At 44.6% G+C, this 21,552-nt stretch overlaps 1 protein-coding gene across 7 annotated transcripts in view; it reads left to right on the forward strand.

Annotated features, from left to right (window-relative positions):
• RARB (retinoic acid receptor beta) overlaps positions 1-21,552 on the forward strand; it is a 347,370-nt gene that overhangs the window by 257,500 nt on the left and 68,318 nt on the right. For 6 of the 7 annotated variants that reach the window (XM_053410538.1, XM_053410536.1, XM_053410537.1 and 3 more), the window contains one exon: positions 18,192-18,340. The exons of the other annotated variant lie outside the window; for it this stretch is intronic. In XM_053410538.1, coding sequence (XP_053266513.1) covers positions 18,192-18,340 — 149 coding nt within the window. The remainder of the gene's footprint in view (positions 1-18,191; positions 18,341-21,552) is intronic. 7 annotated transcript variants of the gene reach the window in all.

Consider the following 21,552-nt stretch of genomic DNA (forward strand, 5'->3'; position numbering starts at 1 on the left):
TAACTGTCCAGGGGTCCTTTACTTTTACCTTTTTGCTAAGAGTAAAATCGAATAGAATCTTAGCTATAATTCTGTTCTTGTTCGCTAAGTATTTCACTCATCCTCACAATGGTACTCATTAGTTTGTCTGCTCTACCAGCTCAAAGGTTTCCCATAAGAGGAATTTTCTCTAAGTGTCAGGTTCCAGAACAGGCAGAGAATAACCTGAGGGGCTGAAGGCACATGATGTGGTCCCAATAGGTTCTGGTCAGGTTTCATAGGAGGAAGTTGAGGTGGGTCTTCAAGGAAAAAGGAGCTGGAGACCTTGCTAAAGTCTCTGCTGCGGTGCCAGCCACTGAAGATGCCTGGAATATGCCCACTACAGAACTGAACTGGCAACATTTTGTCACGATCATATGGCTTTTTGCACTCTAAATGCTGGAGGAGACAAGTAGAACTTATTCATCACCCTTCTCTTCTTTCCTGGCATATCGTAGCGAAATATTGCTTATGAAAATTCTATTAAATCAATACAAGTGTAAATAAAGCATTTGGGAAGCACTCTGTGTCTGTTGCCTTTTGGTACTGATACTAGAGGTGACTGGCAATCAGATGAACATCCCATTTTAGTAGTCCGGCACTTCAGCCATAAAAACTATGAAAAACATAAAAATCAATATAATCAATTATTGGTAATCGATACCCTGATTGGCAAACACTGGCACCCAGGTTACCATTGACAGTGATGGTGGAGGGTCATTGCCTGATAAATTGGAGCACTAAGTTTAATTGAAACCCCCTCCCAATTGTAATTGATGAATCAAATTGACTAATCCATTAAAGTTGCGTGTCTGGTTTTGTTACCCATTGATTTTGAGAACAGCCCCCATGAGTAAGCTAGAAGGAATGGTTATTCTTTATTTATCACCCAGTTTTGTCAAGCACATCAAGACTTTATATCTGCCCATGTTCTTATATATGTCTGTAGTCAATACACATGGAGAACGGTAGCCGGGCAGTGAGACATGAACAGCAAGCAAGACAGCAGGGATGGTAAATGCAGCACCACGGACAGTTCATAGTGAGCCACCTGCTTCCACAGGGCCTCTTCACCTAGCCCTTGCTCCGCCCTCTTGCCTGAAGAAAGTAGATCCTTAAAGGGCCAACCGCCTGGACTGGCGCTTCTCCTCTCTGGGGCATCCCACTTACTTATCCTCTGGATAGGAGCAGTTGTACAGGAGTTCCAGGATCACAGAACTCCCAGCCACCAGCCTAAGGCTCTATGTCAGGAGACTGGACCAGTTCACCAGCAAGCAACACGGCAGCTTTAGACCGGCTCATCCTCTGACTCAGAGCTCAAGGCCATTGCCTTCAGAGATCTGGTTGCATGCCTCTTTGCTGAATTTTAGTCGTGGTTTGAAGACATGTCTTTGAGATAGAGTGAGCTGTTTATTTTTAATAGACAGTTGATTGCTACAGCCACTGTTTTATTGTAGTTTTTGGTGGCGATTGTGGGGTTAATGTTTTAACTTTGTAATTATGTAATGGATTTTTATTTATTGTTATTTATCGTGATATTTATCACGATGTTGAAAACCAGATACCACCCAGCCTTAGTGTAAACCCCCCTTTACATTTTTTTTTAAAAAAACTGAATATGAATCTCCAGAGAATTTGTGGAGGGAGCAGCAGAAATTTTGATAAGGAATTGTTAAAAATAACTTTGCCCTGCTGCATAGATCACCCTGTGCACCTGTACAAATTGGCTGACCCTAAGATGAGACATGGCCAATTAGTTAAGCAATAGCCTAGTGCATTGATGATTTCTGGTTTGTTTTGTTTTGTTTTGTTTTGAGTACTGACAAAACATAAATCCTGCAGAGAACAGCTCAGCAACTTGCTTCGAACAATGGGGCTATTACCTGCTTTGTGATGCCCTTTGCTTTGTAAATGGAAAATTATTTTTCACTGAATACAGTCTGCTGAGTTAAAGCCCTTCACACCTTAGAGAAATGAGTAAATCAGAACTTAGAAATAGTTATAATACTGCTAATAATTGTAATAGAAAGCAAAACAACTTTGGGGGAGATCACTTCTAAATGTGACATATCAATATAATTCAGCATTGTGAATACACTGTTATGTGATTTAATCCAAGGAGAAAGATACAAACTGCCACTTGTTTTTTTGAACAATTGAAATATTACTCAGTTAAACATCTCTGCTGGGTTTTTAAACGACCCTTTCCAATGGATATGAAAAGGAAGGTATGTAGGAAATCAAAGTTTCACATCACTGCATCTGGCATCCCAATTAATTGGGGTGATCTGTAATTTTCAAAGAATGTGGCACTAACCTTGAAATATCTCTGATCATTAAGTCAGTGCATTAATTTTGGGATTGAACTTCGCTGTGGAGTTTTACATTTCTGTAATTAAACAGTCACAGAAATTGAGAAGTGCAATGCCACATGAAATATCACTTGACAGGTGAGTTTTACTGCATGCGATTAGAACACTGACATTTTTGTCTGTCTGTGTGATATTGGACAACTGAAAAATGTATTAAAGGTATTAAACCTCCCATATTTTCTCTGGCTCTAAACCAGGATGCAAAGTGTGATAAATAATGTTGTAGGAAGAGTTCCTCTGAAAGAATTTAAAACACATTTATGGCAAATGTGTTAGCAATCAAAACTAATAAAAAAATATGGACAGAGCTTGTTTAAAAGAGGAATATAATCTCTTTATATTGCTCTTTAGAGCAGCATGCTATGATTTTTTGGTTTACCTCAAATGTGAGATATTCCCTCCTCGGGGAAAAGCCCGAAAGAGCCGCACACACGCTCCACGCGGCTCTTTAAAGGGAGCGCTGAGCAGAGCCTCCCGCCTGCATTTGCTCCATAAGACACACACACATTTCCCCTTACTTTTTAGGAGGGGAAAAGTGTGTCTTATACAGCGAAAAATATGGTAGAATCTTAGCTATAATTCTGTTCTTGTTCGCCAAGTATTTCACTCATCTGCACAATGGTACACATTAGTTTACCTGCTCTACCAGCTCAAAGGTTTCCCTATACCTAGGTAGGTCTTCCATCTTGATTCTGAATGGTGCTTGGCATCCAAACTCAGCCAAAGACTCCACTCTGCACCTTTGGAACCCTTGCACTGAGTTTAGTGACATTATCTCAGGAGGCACCAAATTGGGGCAGATTGGAAGTGTCCCACCAAATTGGGCAAAGGTTCAGAGGCCTATTATGCAGAAAAAGGGGGGCGAACCCACATTTCAGTCCACCATCTTGATTCAAAATGGCACCAACCAAATCTGCCTCCTTCGCCTTGGGAGTCCTCACTCTGAGTTTGGCGACAATATTTCAAGGGGCGTCCCATAGCGAACAAACATGAACCCCATTCCAAAATACGTAGCAGATTTCTTAAGAGCGAGCATGTCTCAACTATCAATTAACTACATTCAGCAGTACTCCCTGGGGCATATGCAATTGTATACACACTCATTAGTAGCAAAAATGGGTTGACTGGAACTTTTACTAGCATTGCATTCTGGCAAAGAAGCCAAAAATCCTGATCAGGTCAGTAGCGTTCTAATTAGCGTGCAATCCTAAACCTGTGCTGCTTTTATGCTTGTGCCTGTTGCCTCTTCAGGTTTCCTTTCCGAACTTAGCATCCCAGCTATTACAGACTGCAGAAGAAACTGCACCATGCAGCTTAATTGGAGCAGAAGGAGCAGGGATTTGCAGGGTAGGAAGGACTCAGCGAGGTTGTGGGTAGCCCTGACTTCTGCAAATCTGGAAAGCAAAACTGCATTATGCTTTCATCTGTCATTGACATCAGATGAAAGCATAATGCAGTTTTTTAAAAGTATGGCAAGGGCAAAGAAAGAAAAAAAGAAAATTATGCTGGGAAGCAGCATCCATGGGGATGAAGGGCTACAGAACAGCCCCGAAATGGCAGATATATTAACTTGGCAAGCGGAGTAACTGCTTTGGAAGCAGAGACCAAAATTGGGGCATATACCGTGCGAGTCCCACTCGCAGGCCTCCTTGGATCTTTTTTTTGTCAACAAAGATATTTAAAATAAGCAAGTCAGCTGAAATGCATTGCTAAAGAATGCACAAGCCTTTAAATGCGGGAAGGTAAACAAATGTCAGGGTTTCGATGAGTTTGCATCCACATTTATTACAGGAAGCAGGCACACATCTCCAGCAGATCGGCATGTTGATAAGGCACTCCTCTTTATTTTCTGACTCAGAGAGGCTGATGCGGACCAGCATTACAAAAAGATATACTCCTGTCACAGGGCCAGGGTCAATATTCACATTAACTCCAGTAGCTGCTGATACATGATTCCAATGGTTAATGTTACGCTACTGCAATGGGAAAGTAGCAATTTCTAGATGAAAGGCATTAGGGAAGAGGATCTTACTCATACTCTTACAGCTTCCTAAGCTTTGCAGGAACAAATCGGGAATGGAGAATACGGCGCTAACGTAATTTTAAAGGGGTGCCATGTCGATTGGAAAACGCAATGGCACACATTTTGAGAAAGAAGCTCTCGTTTAAAAGTGTCATATGCTGCAATTGCACATAAGGAAACAGAGCTAGTTGCAATTGTCACCCCTTGGTGTACTGTCTAGAGACGTCTGGGCCCTTTTACCCCCCCAAAAAATTAAATGAGGAAATTATTGGACTGTTTTAGAGGTTCCTTCTTCCCCATCCTGGAAACTTGTTGCTGTTTAGTCATGTCCGACTCTTTGTGACTCCATGGACCAGAGCACGCCAGGCACTCCTGTCCTCCACTGCCTCCCACAGTTTGGTCAAACTCATGCTGGTAGCTTCGAGAACACTGTCCAACCATCTTGTCCTCTGTCGTCCCCTTCTCCTTGTGCCCTCCATCTTTCCCAACATCAGGGTCTTTTCCAGGGAGTCTTCTCTTCTCATGAGGTGGCCAAAGTATTGGAGCCTCAGCTTCAGGATCTGTCCTTCCAGTGAGCACTCAGGGCTGATTTCCTTCAGAATGGATATGTTTGCAGTCCATGGAACTCAAGAGTCTCCTCCAGCACCATAATTCAAAAGCATCAATTCTTCGGCGATCAGCCTTCTTTATGGTCCAGCTCTCACTTCCAGACATCATTACTGGGAAAACCATAGCTTTACCTATACAGACCTTTGTCCTCCAAACTAGGTCGCAGCAACTGAGGCGACCAAACACAACCTCCTGAGGGGTACTCTCCACCCTGAAACCGAGGTTGCCCTGAAATCACACCTCTCCTTGAAGTTCATCTTGAAAGAAGCTAATCTATTCTAGCCAATAGGAGGCTTCTTTCAGACATAATTGTGGTGCAGGTGGATGTTTTCAGCCAGGAAAGTCACACCTGGGGATGGAAGGGGGTGGCTCAGTTGTCTCCAATATAAGGCTTTTTGCAAGCCTGGTTGTTGCAGGTGCAAGAGATTGCAGCCAGAGTGAGTCTTAGCCATCCCCACCTCATCTGTACTCTTCAGGAAGGGCATTCACACACAACACTTTCTTCAAGCCTACTTGCTGGTAAGAGGGTGAGGAGAGAGTGTGTGTTATGTGTGGTTGCCAGGGTGTGTATAGCTGTTGTGCGAGTCCTGTTGTGCTTAGGGTCCTCAAAGGGTCGGTGATACCAATGTAGCAGCATTTATTGCAGAGTGTTTAAAAATGCCTGAGCATTGTGATGTAGCATGAGAGAAAAATTGGGTGTGTGTGAAATGTTAAACTGAAACAAACACAATTGTTGGAGCCTGTTGTTAAGTAGTTAATGATGTGTTTATGTTTGGTAATCTTGACAAGTCCAGTACTTGGAAGCATATTGCAAGAACTCAGCATGCTATATAACAAATTCCAGAGGGATCGGCCATCTTAATCTGTGGCAGCAAAAACAACAGAGAGTCTTGTGACACTTTCAAGGCTAATAGTTTTACAGCACAATCCTATTCAGAAGTAAGTCTCTGTGCTATATTACATTGGTCTCAAGGATGGTGTTAACCCCCCCACTTCCCCCCCCTCCACAGATAAAATGAAGAAGAAAATTGGATGAGCTTAACCAAAGAAAAATCAATGTAGCATTTAATTTTCCAGAGCTGGTTTTACAACTACAGTGTAAGTTGCCATATTAGAAGTCAGACTACACACACACAGGCACACACTTTTTGGCTTTTGGCCCATCATATAACTATAGTATATAGAGCAATTAGCTGATTCTGATCTTTTTTAAAACACACACACACACACACACACACACTAACCTGTCTGGAGGAACCAAACTGCAGCTTAAATCGATCCTCAGAAAATTATGAGCCAGAATTAAAATGATGTGTTTCACAGAATAATAGTTTTAGAGACAAAGATGAGTGTAATAGCTGAAAATGCATGAACCTATTACAGCTGACAAATGGGAGATAATGAAGGGGTGTGTCCTTCCAACATGCTGAGTTTTATTCACCAGCTGTGGTCTAATTGCCATCACTGATACTCTTCTGCTTAGCAATACAGGAACTCTCAGAACTTTAAATTGGGATGGGAAGGTAGTATAAATTAAGGAGCCGATATAAATTAAGAAGTTACGTACAAAACGCTGTTTTCTCTGATAGTTCATCCTGGTCCAAGCTTTGTGCCTATGCAGAAGCTACACCAGGGACGGTAGAAACTATGGCCCTACAGATACTACAACTCCCATCATCCCTGACCATTTGTTATGCTGACTGGGGCTGATGGGAGATGATATTCAGTAGCTTCTGGCAGTTCAAAGGTTCTAGTCTACACCATTGCAAGGCTTTTAGGGTGCATATCTTGGGTCATGCCGCACTGCATAATGTCTTGGGTAAGCCTTGTACAGTTGTATCTTGGTTGTCAAATGCCTTGGTACTCGGACATTTTGGCTCCCGAACACCACAAACCTGGAAGTGAGTGTTCCAGTTTGTGAACGTTTTTTGGAAGTCGGACGCGGCTTCTGCAGCTTTTGATTAAGTGCAGGAAGCTCCTGCAGCCAGTCGGAAGCTGCACCTTGGTTTTCAAACCGTTTCAGGAGTCGAATAGTATAGTTCTTGCACATTTGCAAATACTTTATGCTGAGATGCTAAGGATGGAGATAGAGGTTCCGGCTCTAGAGTTCATTCGTACAGTATTTTTTGCTGAAGAAGAAATCTTTTCCAAAAAAGAGAAAAGGAATCAAAGCCTTTACCTGTCACGGCCTTTGTTTTGTCGTCACTGCTGGCTGCGATCTGCACCTGTTGTAGGTGGGTGGCAAGAATAGCAGGGAGTCACCATAAACCGGCAACAGGACTCAGCCAGAGCCCTTCTATGACCGGGTCAAACACACACTCCGTCCAGGGTCATGGCCAGGTTACCAAGTCAGGGCTGGCAATTCTCTGTGCTAATGTTTTGTTTCTCCTCTATTCACCCCGCTTAAGTGGTTGCATTCCCAATGTCACCTTCACTCCAGAACAGCAGCATAAAATTAGCAGAAATATGCAAAACATTTTATTTATTTTTGAAGCCGCAGAAGGGGAAAATCATATGTTGCTTTGGAACCTGCGTTTATATTAGAGTTTTGAAACGTGCATTTTTTAAAAAGTGCAATAAAATAAGTAAGCTCTGTGTTTCCGATGCATAGACTTTTCTTCTCCTCCTGGAAGATTATTAAAACAGATTTCTTTTCTTTTCTTTTTTTGCTCCAGACTAGACATGAAAATTAAATGATATTGGGGGTTTTTTCTGTTTGGAGCTTATAAATAACTTCTACAATGAAGCACACATACAAGCTGCAAAGAATCTGGTTCTAATTACTTGTACTCTAGTTGAACTTTGGCGTTTCCTTTGACTTTCTGTCGAATGTATGTGAGCCGTGTGCATTGCACTTCTGGAGTGAATTTGTGTGTGCACACACCACACACCCAGATCCAGACTGACTCTTTATTTGGTGCCAGTAAAAATGAGGGTTAACAGAATGTTTTGACCAAATGCAACACTTTGCCATTCACCCTAATTAGCTGAAATTGCTCCATCCCACCAGGGACTCAGAGCTGAATGTTCCAACTTCCCTTGGGGCTATCCAGGAAATGCCATTTGCTTTACAACTTCTTATTCTTTTAAGGCTCAGCTGTCTGAAGAGACCACATTAAAACCCTGCATTTAATAATCCGCGTTTGTTGTAAAATATATATATAATGAAAGAGATTTCATAAATGCTTGCCCTGTTTTTAATCAGCCACAACATTAAAACCCTTCTATCTGTCAACAGGGTTTCACTAACAGTAAATTAGCTCTTGTAAAGCACACTTCACTTACTTAAAGATCTTATCTACAGCTTTAGCTAAACTTTATAAAAACAATCAAATGTGAAGACTTGTGACTTAAAGCTATTGTTTAAGGAATTCTTAAGTGGGTCTCAGGTGCCTCTTGGTGAGTTAAGGTTGTAGAGCACAGCAGCAACATAAACTTAATTTACTCATTTTGAGGAAATCTGTTTCTAGAATTGTATTATTTCTTTAGCTGGATGTTGTTTGGCAACCTTGCTTCATCTGTGCGCACACCTAGAACTGCCTTCTTTTTTTCCTTCCTGCTTTGTTCAGACTTGTACTTTGTTTCTGTACAAAGCACCGTTCTTTTTGATTTAAGCCTCTTACCCTTCAAGTAGGACTTGGTTTTATAATGTGTTAGTAATTGAATTCATTTGAACCAGTGCTGCAACGCCTTTAGATACTTATCAAATATTTTTTTACTGTGCAAAATGCTTTAATCATCTTTATTTTTTTTTCCTTTGGAGAAACGTTGTGAAGTAGGTAGGTCACGGTTCCCATTTTACAAGCAGGGAATTGGAATGGCAACCTGTCAAACGAGTTACACTTTATAGGGAAACCAGCCTCCTTTAAAAAAAGTTTTTATTTATACTTTTCAAATTTATACATTTTATTAGTTTTACAATCAATTTTACATTTCAAAATTTGACTTCCTTCCCCCTCTTTCTGTGATTCCTTAAATTTATTTTTTTAACATCTTCCGCATATCCAAATTCATTTAATTTTCTCATTTAATTATCTAATTTAAATATATACTCTTGTGAAACTGCAGGTTATTTAAATAAACCTGCTAAAGTTTTTATCTGTTTGCAATTAATCTGCAAATATTCAATAAACCATTTCCATTCTTTTATAAAAAGTTTGTTATCTTGAGTTCTTATTCTTCTGGTAAGTTTCACCATTTCTGCATATTCCACAAGTTTTTGTATCCATTCTTCCTTTGCTGGGACTTCTGCTTCTTTCCACTTTGGGGCAAGTAGCATTCTTGCTGCTGTAGTAACATACACAAATAAATTTCTGTACATAAATTTAGGTAGTTCTGTCCCTATAATTTCCCAAAGAAAAGCTTCTGGTTTTTTTTAAATAAAAGTTATTTTGAACATCCTTTTCAATTCATTGTATAGCATTTCCCATTTTACAGGCAGGGAACTGGATTGGCAACCTGTCAAATGAGTTAGACTCTGTAGGGAAACCAGCCTCCTGGTCCTCCATTACTGGACATAGGTGTACTGGGATGCTCATCAAAGACATTTTGCCGCCTGAGGCAGACTAGAGGACCGTATATAATGTATATAAATTGAATGGGCTGGCCATTGACTCTTACTAAAGCACTTGCCCTGGAAGGCAACAAGCAGTCCATGTGCGACACACAACTCTCCGACAGAGAGGAATGGGGCTCAGGAAGAAAGCTGCCACTCATCCTGAAGCGATTGCCTCACACTGCCTAATGGTAGGGACGGTCTTTTGCTCAGCACCAGCCCTTTTATTCTCCTCTTAGCAATGGCTGTTCATGCAGTAATTCACTGGCGGAGTACTAACTTCCACCACTCAATGGGGGAAGGGAAACCCAGCCCCCTTGTCAGAGGTCCCACATGGGTAGGCAAACTAAGGCCCAGGGGCCAGATCCAGTCCAATTGCCTTCTAAATCCGGCCCACGGACGGTCTGGAAATCAGTGTGTTTTTACATGCGGAGAAGAAGAGAAGAGTTTGGATTTGATATCCCGCTTTATCACTACCCTAAGGAGTCTCAAAGCAATCTCCTTTTCCCTTCCTCCCCCACAACAAACACTCTGTGAGGTGAGTGAGGCTGAGAGACTTCAGAGAAGTGTGACTAGCCCAAGGTCACCCAGCAGCTGCATGTGGAAGAGCGGGGAATCGAACCCCGTTCACCAGATTATGAGTCCACCGCTCTTAACCACTACACCATGTGGTTTTTTATTTAAAATGCATCTCTGAGTTATTTGTGGGGCCTGCCTGGTGTTTTTCCATGAGCAGAATGTGTGCTTTTATTTAAAATGCATCTCTGGGTTATTTGTGGGGCATAGGAATTTGTTCATCCCCCCCATATAATCCGCCCCCCCACAAGGTCTGAGGGACAGTGGACCGGCCCCCTGCTGAAAAAGTTTGCTGACCCCGGTCAGAGGACATCACTTGACAGTTGCAGAGGCACCAGGGCTGCTGCTTTAACACAGCCAAGGCGCGCAACTACCGAGTGGAGAGGAGCACCCCACACCAGCTACTAATGTTGCTGAATGTACATTACAGTGCAGAGTAGTTTTTAAAGTTTCAGACTAGGACCTGAGAGACTAGGGTTCAAATTCCCACTTGACCATGAAGCTCACTTGGTGACTTGGGCCAGTCACTGCCTCTCATCCTAACCTTAGCTCACAAGGTTGTTGTGGGATTAATTGAAGACGGTGGGGAGAATCATGTACTCTTTGAGCTCCTTGGAGAAAAAGGTGGGATGTAAATGCGATTATCAGATCCTGTTGTTGAATGCCACTGAATGGGGAAGCAGAAGATGGTAGTCCACTTGCAAACTGCTGCGTGCCTCTAAGAATTAACGTGCTGCAAAGTTGAGAGAGAGAGAGAGAAAGTGAGAACCCTAAAACATAACAATTACTTGCCACATTCTGCGCCCCTTTTGCTTACTTGACTGCTCAAAGCCCCATCTTGCCCACCATTACCTATTTGTTTCTGCTTGATAGGAGTGGGCAAAAACTCAACATCTGCTTACCGTATTTTTCGTTCTATAGGGCGCACCGGCCCATAGGACGCACCTCATTTTTTGGGGGGCAATGAATAAAAAAAAATTTATTCCCCCCCCCAAGCCGCGGCTGCCGCCCCAAGCCTTGCGAACACTCGCCCGAAGCACGGGGAGCCATCTGCAGGGCTCCCCGTGCTTCGGGTGACAGGCTGCCGCCCCAAGCCTCGCGCGCCCGTCGGGACCTCCCGCCGGGCGCGCAAGGCTTGCAGACACTCGCCCGAAGCACGGAGAGCCCTCTGGAGGCCTCCCCGTGCTTCGGGCGACAGGCTGCCACCCCAAGCCTCGCGCGCCCGTCGGGACCTCCCGCCGGGCGCGCAAGGCTTGCAGACACTCACCCGAAGCACGGAGAGCCCTGGGGGGGCTCCCCGTGCTTCGGGTGACAGGCTGCCGCCCCAAGCCTCGCGCGCCCGTCGGGACCTCCCGCCGGGCGCGCAAGGCTTGCAGACACTCGCCCGAAGCACGGAGAGCCCTGGGGGGGCTCCCCGTGCTTCGGGCGACAGGCTGCCGCCCCAAGCCTCGCGCGCCCGTCGGGACCTCCCGCCGGGCGCGCAAGGCTTGCAGACACTCGCCCGAAGCACGGAGAGCCCTCGGGGGGCTCCCCGTGCTTCGGGTGACAGGCTGCCGCCCCAAGCCTCGCGCGCCCGGCGGGACCTCCCGCCGGGCGCGCAAGGCTTGCAGCCTATCGCCCCAAGCACGGAGAGCCCTCGGGGGGCTCCCCGTGCTTCGGGTGACAGGCTGCCGCCCCAAGCCTCGCGCGCCCGTCGGGACCTCCCGCCGGGCGCGCAAGGCTTGCAGCCTGTCGCCCCAAGCACGGAGAGCCCTCCGGAGGCCTCCCCGTGCTTCGGGCGACAGGCTGCCGCCCCAAGCCTCGCGCGCCCGTCGGGACCTCCCGCCGGGCGCGCAAGGCTTGCAGACACTCGCCCGAAGCACGGAGAGCCCTCGGGGGGCTCCCCGTGCTTCGGGTGACAGGCTGCCGCCCCAAGCCTCGCGCGCCCGTCGGGACCTCCCGCCGGGCGCGCAAGGCTTGCAGACACTCGCCCGAAGCACGGAGAACCCTCTGGAGGGCTCCCCGTGCTTCGGGTGACAGGCTGCCGCCCCAAGCCTCGCGCGCCCGTCGGGACCTCCCGCCGGGCGCGCAAGGCTTGCAGACACTCGCCCGAAGCACGGAGAGCCATCTGGAGGGCTCCCCGTGCTTCGGGTGACAGGCTGCCGCCCCAAGCCTCGCGCGCCCGTCGGGACCTCCCGCCGGGCGCGCAAGGCTTGCAGACACTCGCCCGAAGCACGGGGAGCCATCTGGAGGGCTCCCCGTGCTTCGGGTGACAGGCTGCCGCCCCAAGCCTCGCGCGCCCGGCGGGACCTCCCGCCGGGCGCGCAAGGCTTGCAGACACTCGCCCGAAGCACGGAGAACCCTCTAGAGGGCTCCCCGTGCTTCGGGTGACAGGCTGCCGCCCCAAGCCTCGCGCGCCCGTCGGGATCTCCCGCCGGGCGCGCAAGGCTTGCGGACACTCGCCGGGGCTGCAGGCTGTTGCCCGCAAGCCTTGTGAACCCGCGGGAACTCCCGCCGGGCTTGCAAGGCTTGCGGATAGCTTCCTGAAGCCTGGAGAGCGAGAGGGGTCGGTGCGCACCGATGCCTCTCGCTCTCCAGGCTTCAGCGAAAGCCTGCATTCGCACCATAGGACGCACACACATTTCCCCTTCATTTTTGGAGGGGAAAAAGTGCGTCCTATGGTGCGAAAAATACGGTAGATGTTGACACCGTAGAGAAAGCTGGGTTACTTCACTGAGCAATACAGCCAGATCGTTGCAGCCCTTCCTGTGAGGTCAGGCTGCAAAGCAGTATTTGTAGTCCATTCATAAGAAATCCATTGCAGAGCCAGGAATATTCCAGGCCCCTCTGGTTCAATAACTCTGGAGATAAGTGATGTGGATTTCTATTGGCAGCTGAAAATTTCTGGTTGTATAAATACTTCGCTGCGATGGATAGAACTCAGTAGCAGTTAATTATTTCCTGTGTAAAACCAATACTTGGATTACTGTTTTAGAGCTTTTAGATAGACATTTCCCCAGATTTATCAGCTTCAAGACTATTTTGCCAGAGAGCTCAGTGGTAGCTTTTTCTGCGTGTCGTTGGCTCTGAATTGTGCATCTGCAAAGCTGTCTTGATATCTTGAGTAACCCAAATTCCAATAGGTCAATTAGCATCAGCCTGAATTTTGTTCATGCATAGTCAGCAGTTTGACTACTGTAGGTGGTGGATGTTGGTCTTATTGTTTGCTCTGGGACCATAAAAAACAGGGAGCACAGTTGTTTTTATGTATCCCAACTACCTCAAAGCCTAAAAAACATCATTGTAGCCTGATAGAGCTGAATGTTTTGAGTTTTATGACAGGAATTTTATCCTCTCCTAGACTATTTGGGAACTGCATGCTTGGAATAAGGAGAGCAGATTGTTTGAGACCTCTCAAGGGCATTTGATGAACCTAATTTTAATTTAAAAGGACTAATAGATTATTGATTTAAGCAGCAAGACTGTGCACCAATCGATTCCCAGAGCACTGTATGCCTATTCTAAATAGCAACAAAAATTATCATTGAGAAAATTGTGCTTCTGCCTTCCTTTAGAAACTATTTGAAAACCTGGAATTGTACATGTTTGTTTTGAACTGGCTGGTTGGCACACGCTTTTCTGGGTCCCACTTGGGAAGCTTTACAGAAATTAAGCAACCTGTTCCTCTCGGCTACACTGTCAGTGTGGAAAGAGCATTGCAGTTGTCTGGTCCCGGGGATATCTCCTCTGACTCCACTCTTAGATAATCTTTTGATTTCTGTCATAGTAATAAGCACCTTCAATTTAAAGATCTGTGATCCAGGGGCTTCTTTTGAATCTCAGGGCACCCCATTTCAGAAAGTGTTTTGAAGGAAAATGTGAGGGCCCAATTTGAACTAGTTCCAGGTCCTCCAAATTAATTTCTTCACAAATAGATTAACTGGCAAAGCAGAGGGAAGGCCTTCACTTGCGGATGGTATTTAAGGCTCCCTGCACTCGTCCTAACGAACACTTGAAGAGGTTGCTTCTGAGCATGAGCATAGCCAGGATTTTTGTTAGCGGGGGAGGCCTTTTGTTTGGGGAGCAGAACCTCAGTTTGCTATTCATTTTTATTGATTATGGGGGGCAGCTGCCCCTTGCCCCCCTGGCTACATCCATGCTTCTTGAGATTTACAAATTGCTTATTGATGCATCAATGTGTGACTTTAAAAGCCTCAGAAATCAGATGGATTACCATGCCTGGGAAAACCTGGGGCCTCAATCCCTATTTATAACCACCTCAGATAAGATTTAGGAAGCAGGACTCGAAAGTCTCTTGTGTTAGCACAAGACCCCCAAGAGATGATCTCAAATCCACAAGTCCGCCTCATCTCCATGGTGGAGGGTGGGTGTGTTTGTAAAAGGATTTTCTTACATAGGTGGTGGGGGTGCCCTAAACTGACGACTCTTTTGTGAGTGGGCGATTAAGGAGTTAATCCATTACCTGCCAAACATTGACTTTAGACTAGGGAAACCACCTCCAGTCTGTTTTTGGTGCATGAAGAATGAATTTCCTTAGTCCTGGCAGCAGCTAGAATTGAGATCTCTAGGTACTGGAAATCAACAAAGAAACCTTCTAAGGTGGGGTTAGCTGAATAGTGCATGGGGTATGAGCATCTTAAAAGGTAAAGGGACCCCTGACCATTAGGTCCAGTCGTGACCGACTCTGGGGTTGTGCTGCACTCATCTCGCTTTATTGGCTGAGGGAGCCGGCGTACAGCTTCCGGGTCATGTGGCCAGCATGACTAAGCCGCTTCTGGCAAACCAGAGCAGCGCACGGAAATGCCGTTTACCTTCCTGCTAGGTTGGCAGGAGCAGGGACTGAGCAACAGGAGCTCACCCCGTCGCGGGGATTCGAACTGCCGACATTCTGATCGGCAAGTCCTAGGCTCTGTGGTTTAACCCACAGCGCCACCCATGTCCCGTGAGCATCTTACACAGCACCATAAAGTGGCAGAGGGTAAATCAGAGTGGGACCAATTCAAAAATACTTGGGTTTCCACTTCTTAGTTTTATGCTGGCGTATCCACCAGCATCAACCTGTGTGTGGAGATGCTTTGTACTTATGGACTGAACTGTTGTACAGCTGTACTGTTTGTTGAAGTTTTTTTAAAAAAAGAAAAAAAGCTGTAAAAAAAGAATTCCCTGACATTCTGGAATTCTAATCAACAGCAGCCAATGATGAAACGTGGGGTCAATGAAAAGACAGAATTTAAGAAATGTGGCAGATATAATATACTGCAAATCTGAAATGGTATTTGTTTTTCAATAGAAGAATGTCCCATGAGGCCAATACTTGAGTCTCTGTAGAGGTTTTGCTCTTGTCTTTTTGCTACATAAAAAGCTTTGCCATTTCTCTGAATCATCAGACAAACCTAGCTATTTTGCCTAAGGTTGGTTTTTTTTTATGCTTAAGGTTTACATCTATTTATGCTTAATTCAGTTTCTAGTGTGAATATAAAACACGTAGCAGCTAGAAGGCAAGTTGAGTTTTGTCTTCCACACTTAAGTCATTCTTTTTTGGCACAATAACTCCAGAGAGCTTCAGCACTACCTTTTAGTGTCAAAATGCTCCAAGAAACAGCAAAATAAGAACATATATTGCATATCCACAGGGAATTGAAATAATTGTGGATTTTAGGCACCAAAATCCTAAATATGTGTATAGTTTTATGGTGCCCCTATAATATTACTGTCAGTGTGATATAGTGTTCTGGGACATTTTTTATGGTTGGTGCAGACGTTGGCACTTTGCATCATGAGAACGTATGCCATTCTTCAGCATGTTGTAGGAATGGAGTGCATTGATGTTTACATCCTGGAAAACATTTGATGTAATTGTGAAGGTAATACTTTGGTTTTCGGGAAGCAGGACCAAGACCCAGTTTACACAGACATACATGGTGGACAGGAAGAGACCAGTGATATCTTCCCAGACCAAGAGATAGCCCAAATACTGCTTTCCATATGGTTTGCTCCACAACTCCCATAATCATTGATGGTTGACCATGCTGGATGGAGCTAGTGGGAGTTGTAGAAGGCACCACTTTGGCAATTTCTGTCTTAAAAGACAATACCATGTTGTAGGTTGCAGAATAAAATGAGTCAGTGCCTTTCCTGCTCATAGAAATGAAGATTAAATAATCCAGTCTAGTCTTCTCATGCTTCGTTTTCTATGTTTGGGAGGTGTTCTTTGCGTGTTCAGAGGATTGTTCAACTGTCCAACTGTTCCCACCCTCCACTGTGGTTTTAAGTGATGCATCCCAGAAAAACAGTATATAATACAGTACAGTGGTACCTTGGTTTTCAAATATCTCCATTGACAAACATTTCGGTTTTCGAATGCCGTAAACTGGGAAGTAAATGCTTCAGTTTTTGAACACGCCTCGGAAGTTGAACATGCCACGCGGCTTCTGCTGAGTGCAAGATCCTGAGTCCTAGCTGTTGGCTATTGAGTTTTCGGTTTTCGAACATTTCGGAACTCGAACGGTCTTCTGGAATGGATTATATTCAAAAACTGAGGTACCACTGTAGTTCTAAATACATGAGAACCAGAGATACACTTCTTTCATAATACCTTCAGCATTGTTGCAAATTTGTTACTTTTTGTTCATTTGCCATGAAACAAGTGCATCCCTTTGCACGACAGGGTTACAAGGTATGGGGGCTCTGTGAATATTTCACTATTACTGTGTTTACTGGTTGTGCATAGTTCTCTTGGTTTCTGCTGGCTCTAGCCTACGGTAGCTTTGGCTCATTTAGCCAAAGGTTTGTGTGATCTGCTCTAGAGATGGGTAACCTGTGGCCCTCCAGATGTTGTTAAACTCCAACTCTTATCATCCCTAAGCACTGGTCGTGCTGCTTGGGGCTGATGGGTGTTGGAATCTAACAACATCTAGAAGGCCACAGGCTCCCTACCCATCTTCTAGTCTGTTTGCTGCTGGAGTGGAGATAGGTGTGTGTGCATGCATGCCACCTTAAAATAAAATATATTAAAATAACATATATAATGATATTAAGCAGAGCTTGCATGTAGTTTCCAATTTAGCCAGCCTATCAGAAAAAATAGAAAGTATTGTCTGTGTTATGTTCCTTGATGTAGACTGTTGGCAGCGATGGATTTAGGGTTTTGCAGGGCGGTTCTCCTGCACAGGGTTCCAAGCCGAGGAGATCCATAATTGAAAAGATTCATTTGGGGTGCCAAATGTTGACCTTGCACAGGATACCATATTATGAAAGATCACCAGATTCTGCCTTTGCAGTGGTTAGCCCAAGACTTTTCAGAGTAGACTTTGTGTAGGAGAAAGATTCAAATCATATTCTTTTTGTGGATATATATACATATATAGAAACAGAGGCACTCTTCATGGAAGGTGTCTTTAATGTGGTTTTTTTTTAATTCTAATTTGTCACGTTAATTTCTCAATTAAGGCTCTAGACCATAAAGTGTTTAAGTTTTTGACTAAAACGTGGGTTGCATTTTATTATCCCCTTGTTTACTGATACTGATTATGCATTCTGAATTTTTAATTGAATTAATGTGTTTTCAGTATTGATTTCAAAGTTCATTTGCAGCTTGGCTGTTGCATTTTTTAATCTGATATTTTGTTCACATTGATTGCCTTTTGAAATGATTATATTAATTACAGTATGATGTTGTTAGCCACCTTGGCCTATTTCTGGGGGGACAAACAGGGTGCAAATAAATTAAATGAATGAAGCTCTTGCTGGTTTTCACAACACTCTACAAAGCAGGTGTGGAAAGCTCACCCCACAGGCAGCTCAGGGGATTTATTATGCTCTGCGCATTAATGCTTCCTGGAAGGACAGAGTGGGCACATTAATAGAGATGGTTTTGAATGTCTGAACTGGCCCAATGTAACTATCTGTCTTAATGTTGCAGCTCCCAGAAAAAAGTTGCATTTGAAATGGGAGATCTGTTGCGTGGATCAGCTGGTGGCATATGACAAAGCCAGTATCTGAAAGCACTAAAAACGTCCTTCTCTCGTTTTCTTTGTAGCCATTGAAACTCAGAGCACCAGTTCTGAAGAACTTGTTCCCAGCCCGCCTTCCCCGCTTCCTCCTCCTCGTGTTTACAAACCCTGCTTCGTTTGTCAGGACAAATCTTCTGGATATCACTATGGCGTCAGTGCTTGTGAGGGATGTAAGGTGAGTCTCCAGGCCTCCCTGGTAAACTTTGCTGGTAAAATGGGTTGAACAGGTTGGGCGGGAAACCTGGATCAAGTGGTCTTTTCCATCCATGACCTCTGTTGTCCTGTCTGAGGGCTATTTCATTGTCTCCCTTCCGTTTCTTTTGTATCGTTAGCAAAACTTCAAAAGGGCTTATCTTCCCCCATCATTTAGTTCACACTAGCTCTCGTCTGTTTTCAACTTTTGCATCGTCCCTGAAGGCTTGGTACTTCCATGCTGCTTATTATGGATCACTTGGCTGAAGCCGTGTTGAATTGTTGCAGACCCAGGGTTGCCGTTATGCAAACTCACAGGCTCCTTTCAGTTGCTGCTGCTGTTGTTGTTTATATAATTTGCGCTACCCACAGACCTTGACATGGCGCATCAATAAAAGCACAACTTCAAGCCTTGTGCCAGCAGGAGAAGAAACACTTAGATGCAATAATGGCAAACTCAGTGGCTCGACACAGCTAAAGTAAAATTCTGTTCTGAAGGCCACATATCACAGTGGAAGCTAAACATTAAACCTTCGTAGGAAACAATGTTTGCCTATTTGGTTTTCAAACTTGTTTAAGGATACCACACTTTCATCTTTGGGGGTTGTCTGTAGGAAAACTGGGTTAACACTGCAGTCCTATATCAACCCCATTCAACTCCATGGGACTTCCTTTGGAGTAGGCATGGATAGGATTGTGTTGTAAGGATCCGGTCTTCTAGCCAATGCTGCTGATTCCATATAGCAGCTGTGAGTGTTACATGGCATCAGAAGCATTAGCTAGAATATATTGCATGAGTGTGTCTGTCTGTGTGTGAATACGCATGAACCTGTTGAAGTTTACATTGATTTGCTGTTGTCCTTGATGCCCAGTTGGGCTGGGTTAAAAAGGTCAATATCTTACTGTCTCTTCGATCAACAGGTAGTTGTAATCTCACAGAGATCATTTGTGGGTGGGTGCGTGTCTAGGTAAATATATTTGGACTGAAACAACCAATTTTTCATCAGTTTATGACACCTGATGTGTCCAACAGTACCATCCTATGCATTGTAAGCTTCATTGAGTTAAGGAGAATTCACTTCCAACTAAATAGGCATAGGATAGCAGCCTGGAACATACAATCTTATAGCATCAAAAAATAGCATGTATTTTTTATCCTTTATCTTCTTGCCCACACATCCCAAATGCCTGCACCAACTGAACCTTGCAGAGATTCCTTTTACCTTTTGCCTGATGCATGTCCATTTTGCATAATTCTTTGTGTTCTTCTACCTATGATTGGCATCCATTTCTTGTTTTGTTCCTTCTTTGTCAACACTGTATGTAGATGGATAATTCTTGGAGCCTGCAGGTTGTTCTGCGCTTAGTGTATTCCTGCCATACCTTTCTTCCAAATTGAATTTTATCAAATCCTATGCTTCTGTGATGCTTTTGCAGACCGTGAGCTGTAGTAATCCCATCTCCAGTCAAGTAAACTCCCTTAAAAGCTGAAAATGCAGAGACTCTTCCTTGGTTTTGATTTCCGCAAGCAGTTCTATTACCTCCTTGGCAGCCTTGCTGTTTCATTGACATGCACCTGTAATCATTCTCAGGAGCTAGTCCAACGCCTGGCGAAGTCAATTGAAACACTCTCATTGACTTCAGATAAGGATATGAGCAGCTTCTTCCGCTTTATCACGACCCAAATACTCCATAGCTCAGGCTCTTCGCAAAAGCACTTGTCAGCAAATTGGTCTTCTCTCATCTTGATTAACTCAACCTCTTCTGTATCATTTTCTCCCACCCCCTCGCCCTGAGATCTTGTCGTAAGTCGCTTTGTCTTGCAGTAATCCCTCCGAACTGAGAATTTCCTTCTTTTGCTCCACCAAACACTTTTCCCTTTGGCCTTCCTTAACCCCATCTTCATCGACAATAATTCTTCTTCAGCTGTTCCCTACAGCCTATTCTCATCTGATTTTGTGCAACTCTATCTTCCGAGCGTGGAATATTTTAAAACCTGCAATAAAACGCCATATGGTGTTAATGAGGCTGTGTGAATAATGGCTAGGAATAAATTGTATTATTTTTCAATCCCTGACATTAATATGCCCGCAGTTTACCAGGATGTATTGAAAATGTTGGACACCAGATTGCTTAAATATCCAAATTAGATCATTGGGAAGAAGTGAATTGGTGAGTTATTAGTACATCTTCAAGGTTAAAAACTGTCTTTTAAGTTAGGATTCCCAAGAGCACGGCAGATTTTTGAAAACTGCAACTTCGTGTTCATTCCTAGGGAATCAGTAGAACTGTGCTTTCTTGTGGGCCCTGTTTATTTGCTATTTTTCTATTATGTTTATTTCCTTCCTTTCCTCCAAAGAGCTAAAGGTGGCACACATGATTAAACTGAAGAACAAGTATTTCCTCAAGGTCATTGCTCCCCAAATAGCTTAATGCCTGAGTCAGAATTTGAACCCTGGTCTCCCAGATGCTAGCCCAACACTCTATCCACTACCTCACCCATTATCAGGGTTAGTACAGAAGGTAATTTGTAGGAAGGACTGAAGGAGTGTGCCTCTGAGAAAAGTCGTTTGGAAAACAGGAAGTCAGACCATTGCTCCAGTCAGCTCTCTAGGGTTTCAGGCAGGAAGCAGTCACAGCCCTCACTGGAGATGCCAGAGATTGAACCTGGGGCATTCTGCATGCAAAGCAAATGCTCTACCACTGAGCTATGGCTTTTGCATTTAGGCCCATTGTTTGCATATGCATGTAAGGTAAAAGGGTAAGGGACCCCTGGACAGTTAAGTCCAGTCAAAGTCGACTATGGGGTTGTGGTGCTCATCTCGCTTTCAGGCCGAGAGAGCCGGCGTTTGTCCACAGACAGCTTTCCGGGTCATCTGGCTAGCAGGACTAAACTGCTTCTGGGGCAACGGGACACCGTGGTGGAAGCCAGAGCACACAGAAACGCCGTTTACCTTCCCACCACAGCGGTACCTATTTATCTACTTGCACTGGTGTGCTTTCGAACTGCTAGCTTGTCAGGAGCTGGGACAGAGCAACGGGAGCTCACTCCGTCGTGAGGATTCGAACCGCCAACCTTCTGATTGGCAGGCCCAAGAGGCTCAGTGGTTTAGACCACAGCGCCACCCGCGTCCCTATATGGATGTAACATCGTTCATGAATCCCTACCATTCATGATCTGGGTGCTGATGCATG

The sequence above is a fragment of the Podarcis raffonei genome, chromosome 12 (assembly GCF_027172205.1).
Source record: "Podarcis raffonei isolate rPodRaf1 chromosome 12, rPodRaf1.pri, whole genome shotgun sequence".
NCBI lineage: Eukaryota > Metazoa > Chordata > Lepidosauria > Squamata > Lacertidae > Podarcis > Podarcis raffonei.